A 6,273-nucleotide genomic window follows, 5' to 3' on the forward strand; every position below is an offset into this window, starting at 1 on the left:
GACACAAAAACACTAAAAAGAGACGCGAAGGACTCAAAAGAGATGAGAAATCCTGGGAAAAGCAGTGAAAACCTTCAACCCCGGAGCTCTTGTCCACTGCGAGAAATTACATTTTTTATTAATCCTGCATTCTTCACATTGAATAAATCTTCGTTTGGCGACTCAAACTGGGGACGAACCTGAAGACGAGCTGAAAGCTACAAAGACAGACCAACATAAAGTTTGCTTCTTGCTGTATCTCCAATAATGATCTCACTAAGAGGCTCAGAGCTGCTGGAAGTGATCCAGTTAAACCATTTAAACCCATAATGACCAGTTCAGAGCAACACTGGGAACACTGGGAACACTGGGAATCTGACAGTCTGATCTCCTGGGTTTTGGGTCTCTCTGTGGTCGTTTTATTGTCTTTGTTGTCATTTTGAGTCTCTTTGAAATAGTTTTGAGTCTCTTATTGGTATAGCTTGGAGCGATAAATCTCCTCTTTTACATCTTTTTTAGGATACTGCATGGGAACAGATCGGAGATTTGTAATAATATTTACCACATTTACCATCTTGGTTTGCATGTTAGTATGCTAACATTTGCTAATTTGCAGTTGGACTTGTGGTTGGCCTCTCTCCTAAAGTGGTTGTGGACACAGTCTGTGACCTTTGACCTTTAATCAATGAAGCAGACTGCGTGTCCATCACAATGTAGTAACAGCTGACTGAAACACCTGTTGTACCCCCGTATTCTCCCAGCATGCCTCTGGGCTGCAGGTTTCTAGTGTTTGACTGTGAATCTTTGGTTTCCAGAGTGGAGGCGTTTCTCTGTTGATCTGTTTTATTTCAGGCAGCAGTGAGGCTGGATCTGCGTGTATCAGAGGATCAAACAGATTATCCAGAATAAGATTAAAATACAGCCAGCAGGAGCAGCAGTCAGGTTTCTTCCTCCCACTGGTTCTCCTGTCGAACTCGTCTTTTCCAGGTACGAGTCCTTACGAGTCCTCTAGATTAAGAGTTACAGAGTCATGTGGAAATGTGCCAGCTGTGGAATATCCTCGTCATCACTGTCCCTGAGCTGTAAGTAGAGTTTCAACACTAACGCACCTTTTGTCTCACCTGTTTTATGAAGAGTTAACGCCACAGAGCTGGCCCAAAGAAATTAAACCCCCTACCGGAAAATACATAATAAATACGAAGTTTACATAATAAATACACCATGTGGGTTTCTAGTTATCAAAATGGTACAAAAACGTAGTCTTTGCGCTTGTTTGCTTCTCTTTGTGGTCGTTTTAAGTCTCTTTGTGGTTGTTGTGAGTCTCTTTGTGGTTGTTTCGAGTCTCTGTGGTTGTTTTGAGTCTTTGTGGTTGTTTTGAATCTCTTTGTGGTCATTTTGTGTCTCTTTGTGGTTGTTTTGAGTCTCTTTGTGGTTGTTTTGTTTCCCTTTGTGGTCATTTTGTGTCTCTTTGTGGTTGTTTTGTGTCTCTTTGTGGTTGTTTTGCTTCTCTTTGTGGTCGTTTTGTGTCTCTTTGTGGTTGTTTTGAGTCTCTTTGTGGTTGTTTTGTGTCTCTTTGTGGTTGTTTTGAGTCTCTTTGTGGTTGTTTTGCTTCTCTTTGTGGTCGTTTTGTGTCTCTTTGTGGTTGTTTTGAGTCTCTTTGTGGTTGTTTTGTTTCCCTTTGTGGTCATTTTGTGTCTCTTTGTGGTTGTTTTGTGTCTCTTTGTGGTTGTTTTGTGTCTCTTTGTGGTTGTTTTGAGTCTCTTTGTGGTCGTTTCGCACCTCCAGAGTTAAATTTCTTTACGTAAGTGGTGTTATGTTTTATGGGAGTATTTCTACTTTATGCTACTTTATACATCTCCCTCAATACATTTCAGAGGTAAATTTCGTACCTTTTACTCCACTACATTTATCTGACTATTGCTTTTTTTTTTTTTTACTTTCCACATTAACATCTTATGAAGAAAACGTGATGTTTTCACTGAAGTAAATTAACACATTAAACTCTTCTTCCACCACTGTCAATGCTGAATATAAAACAAGGAACATTTCCATTAAAACACAGAACATTAAAGAGCAGATAAACATTAGTGTAGCGAAAATATGTCTTTTAATTTCATTGTCAAACATAAAGGCACAATGTGACGTCTCCAGTTTTTAAACTTTACTACAGAACTGAGAGTTTCTGTACATGCTGAGTCTTTGTTTGGTTATAAAAACAATGGTTGGTTGTTAAAAAGTAGTATTTTATGAATGTTTGGAATAAGGCTTCAGGTTTTCCAGCTGTGACAGAATTATCTCAAGACAAGCGTCTATGTTATTTAGACTCTTTACAGTTTGTTGCACAACTCAAAATACACGTACAAACAACTAAATCACATCATCATCATCATCAGTATCAGTCACAGCTCCGGAGGCACCGAGCATCAAGAAAACACAATAATGAAAACAATCAAAATCACATTATATAAAAAGGAGCGTTGCAGTGTAGGAAGGCTTTGAGTCGAGGATTAGTAAAAACAAATTCAGTCAAGCTGCACTTCATACTGAATTAAAGCTGGACCTTCAGGGAAATTCTTTACAAGACAAACTCGTCGGTTTCCTCGCTTCGTCTTCACCACACCAGAGATAAAGAGGAACCGCGGTGACAGAGTTTCATAAGTATTCGTCTGCACGGTGACAGACTCTCAGACGGGCCTTTATCCTTCAGGCCTCGCTGCTGCAGGGTCTCCCTCGCAGCCCCCCAGGGGCTCATCATGGCTGCAGTGCTCCGACTCAGCCGGATGTCCGGTTGCTCATCGGGCTGAACTCTGATTGGTCGTCTCCTGTGGGAGAAAGAAAACGCTTGAGTTTGCCATGTTATGATTGGAGCATATTGTTTAATGCTAAATGCAGTACCTGTGAGGGTTTCTGGACAATATCTGTCATTGTTTTCCAATAATAAACATAATTTCATGGTAATGTATCATGACTTAAGTATCGTGATAACAATGTATTGTGACTTAAGTATTCGTGATAATATCGTATCGTGATAATATCGTACCGTGACTTAGGTATTGTGATATCGTATTGTGACTTAAGTATTGTGATAACATCGTATTGTGATAACATCGTATTGTGATAATATCATATTGTGATAACATCGTATTGTGACTTAAGTATCGTGATAATTTCGTATCATGATTTAAGTATTGTGATATCGTATTGTGACTTGAGTATTGTGATAATATCGTATTGTGATAATATTGTATCGTGACTTAAGTATCGTGATAATTTCGTATCATGATTTAAGTATTGTGATATTGTATCGTGACTTAAGTATCGTGATAATTTTGTATCGTGATAATTTTGTATCGTGATAATTTTGTATCGTGACATAAGTATCATGATAATATCGTATCATGATTCCCACTCTACGTTTTAGTGACCTGAAACTCTGTTTGCGGGTCAACGAGAGCCCAAAACAGACCGACACAAACATGTAAACATGGAGGAAACAAATTAAAATGTGAGCAGAGAGACTTCGTACTAAAATATTATCAAATATAAAAGAATGAAAATTAGAAATTAGAAATAAAGGTCTGGTTCTCTGCAGATGTTGTGTCTTTTAGCCACTTTAGGTTGTTTAGTTTCAGTAGGAGTCACCTCGCTCATTTCTTCTTCTTTGCTCTCTGTGTTTGTTGCTCTTTCAGTCGAATCTTCTTTCTGTTGTTCTCCAGAGTTTTTCTCCTCCTCCTCTTCCTCCTTTCTTCCTGATGAAGATCCGTCTCCCTCCTCTCCTCCCGTGGATCCCTCCTTCTTCTCCTCGTCTTCACCTCTGGGCTCGACGCTGATCTTTGACTTATCTTCCTCGTGGGATTCGTTTTTCTCAGGACACGTTGAAGGTTTGTCCTCCTTCACCTCGTCTGTTTGACCTTCCTCCATGAAAACCTCTCCTCCTCCTCCTCCTCCTCCTCCTCCTCCTCCTCCTGCTCCTCCTGTTGTTGTTGTTTTGTCTTCTGGTTCAGTCGGGGAGCTCGGAGACGTATCCTCCCCCTCGACGGCGACGCCGACCTCGTCTCCACAGCTGGAGTTCCTGTGGCGGCGGGACGGAGGGCGTCGCCGGATGGAGTGGCGAGCTCTGCCCTGAAGGACCAATGAGAGCGGAGACACACAGGTGAGGTCATTACATTCATAAAGATGGACGCTGATCACGTCACCACCTTTAGAAACTTTAGAATAGAAGAGGATTTATCTGAACAGCCCTTTAACTCTCTGACTGACCTTGATGTTGTCATTCGACAGGATGGATCCCTCCTCCACGGTGGGAGGGGCTTCGAAGGAGGTGGGGCCCTCCTCCTCAGTCAACGGAGAGGTGGCGGTGGTGGCGGTGGTGGTGGTGGGGCTGGCGGGCAACGCCGTGGACGAGGTGGCTATCGTGGAAGCCGGGGCGGAGCCCGGGGAGGGCGGCGTGAAGGCCAGAGGCAGCAGCCTGAAGCCGGGGCTCTTTGGAGACGGCAGCATGGCCGTGGGAGAGAGAGCCAGGTTGGCCTACACAGAGAGAGTGATGTCACAGTGATGTCACAGTGATGTCACAGTGATGTCAGAGTGCAGCTCTTCGTCCTCGCCAGCAGAGAGCAGCAGAAACCACCTGGACTCACCTGGAGCTTCTCGATCAGAGCAGAGTTCCTCTTGACTTTGGAAGGTGAGGTCACATCTGTAGGCTGCTGACACACACACGCACACACACACACACACACTCACACACACACACACACATACACACACACACATACACACACAAATTCACCTTATTTCTGGTTTTAGGCGGGAACTTCATAACACTGTGCAAATCACCTGTAGTGCTAGTAAGGCCGGAGATATACTTGCTTTTCGGACATTTGTCTGACGATTTTCAGACAATTGTTTTTAAACTTTTTTTAGGACATTTTTTTAAATGAATAAATCAACTTCCCAGTACGAACACTTAATTAGCCCTTATTATTATGTCCTTGTAGGCCATTTTTACCTCCGCCAAGGCCGACGGCCTAGGAAGGCGTTTCTTTGTTGGTTTGTCCGTTTGGGGGATAATTTAAAAAGTCTGTGATAGATTTGAATGACTTTTTTTAGAGGGGTGGGGTGTGGCACAATAAACAATCTATATAACAATACAACTATAGATTTTGGTGGCGATCCGGATCATGATCCGGCTTAATAACTCTGCTCAACCTGTTCATGCGACGTAGATGAAACCTGCCTTGGTGGAGGTCTGCGCTCTCCGAGTGCACTTCTAGTTTGGTCTTTTTTTGCACATTTTAAAAAAACATTTCTGACATTTGTCGGACATTTTTGTACATTTTCCGGTAATTTTTCTGACTTTTTTTACGGACATTTATCGGACAAATTCACCTTAATTCTGGGTTTAAGTGGAAGCTCCATAACACTGTGCACGTCACCTGTAGTGATAGTAAGGCCAGAGATTTACTTGCTTTTTGGACATTTTAAGGACATTTTTCGTTGTAAAAGTTGTCAAATGAACTAATAGCTGAATCCGTAACGGTTTAACCTGGCGGAGATACACAGTAAAGGCTCCTGGTCATTAAAGTGGGCAGATTATAAAACAATGGGCACAGAGTCACATAAAAGACCCTCACTAAACTTCACTGTGATTGTTCCCTGTAAACACAACGTAATGTTCCCTTCTGTCTCTCACCTCCTGGTCGTCTCCGTGGGTTTTAGTGAGCTGTAAAGAGCGAGGAGGTCGTCGTCTGACCGGCTTCTCCTGCTAAACAAAAAAACAATTATTATTAGTACAGTTGTATTAAACCACTATACTGTTACAGTATTAATTACAGCAGACAAAGAGCTAGTATGTTCACGCTGACTGCAGTAAACTCACCGCTTCATTCCCAGCAGCGTCGTGTGGACGAGCCGAGTCTTTGAATCTTCCTGCAAGTTCAGCCACAGAGCGCCGGGATGGAGCCTCCTCCTGAGGGAAGGAAACAAGGAAGGAAGGAAGGAAGGAAGGATATAAGGTAAATACCAACAACACTGATTTCATTAATTAAAGATGTCGGGTGTTTGTGCTGTGTAACAGACCGATCATTGTGTAATTTCACATTTACATTTCTAAGCTGTGGGAGAATTTATACAGAAACATTTTATATCACCAATGACTCGTTCAGCCGCGCTTTGATTAAAGGGACTGTTTGTAACTTCTTCCACGTATAAATCATTGCGGGTCGGTGTCTCATGCGCGCTCGCGTTTGTCTCTGCTGTTCAGACTCAGACTCCAACACAAACTCCAGTGAAGCACCA

The 6,273-nt window shown here is 42.4% G+C and overlaps 1 protein-coding gene and 1 long non-coding RNA gene across 5 annotated transcripts in view; one reads left to right on the forward strand and one right to left on the reverse strand.

Annotated features, from left to right (window-relative positions):
* Nucleotides 1–2,069: 2,069 nt before the first annotated feature.
* The window catches only part of dub (duboraya), a 10,224-nt gene continuing 6,020 nt past the window's right edge, over nucleotides 2,070–6,273 (reverse strand). Inside the window, exons 2-7 of one of the 4 annotated variants that reach the window (XM_037748149.1) lie at nucleotides 5,855–5,944; nucleotides 5,669–5,737; nucleotides 4,617–4,679; nucleotides 4,240–4,506; nucleotides 3,622–4,101; nucleotides 2,070–2,801 (exon numbers count right to left, since the gene is read on the reverse strand). In XM_037748149.1, coding sequence (XP_037604077.1) covers nucleotides 2,772–2,801; nucleotides 3,622–4,101; nucleotides 4,240–4,506; nucleotides 4,617–4,679; nucleotides 5,669–5,737; nucleotides 5,855–5,944 — 999 coding nt within the window. In that variant the 3' untranslated portion in view covers nucleotides 2,070–2,771. Of the gene's footprint in view, nucleotides 2,802–3,621; nucleotides 4,102–4,239; nucleotides 4,507–4,616; nucleotides 4,683–5,668; nucleotides 5,741–5,854; nucleotides 5,945–6,273 lie in introns of all 4 variants that reach the window. The other 3 variants (XM_037748148.1, XM_037748147.1, XM_037748146.1) reach the window with 3 other exon arrangements.
* LOC119475444 overlaps nucleotides 5,876–6,273 on the forward strand; it is a 14,631-nt gene continuing 14,233 nt past the window's right edge. The window contains exon 1 of the long non-coding RNA XR_005203791.1: nucleotides 5,876–5,990. This is a non-coding gene — a long non-coding RNA (uncharacterized LOC119475444). The remainder of the gene's footprint in view (nucleotides 5,991–6,273) is intronic.

This window comes from Sebastes umbrosus, chromosome 17 (genome assembly GCF_015220745.1).
Source record: "Sebastes umbrosus isolate fSebUmb1 chromosome 17, fSebUmb1.pri, whole genome shotgun sequence".
Lineage (NCBI taxonomy): Eukaryota > Metazoa > Chordata > Actinopteri > Perciformes > Sebastidae > Sebastes > Sebastes umbrosus.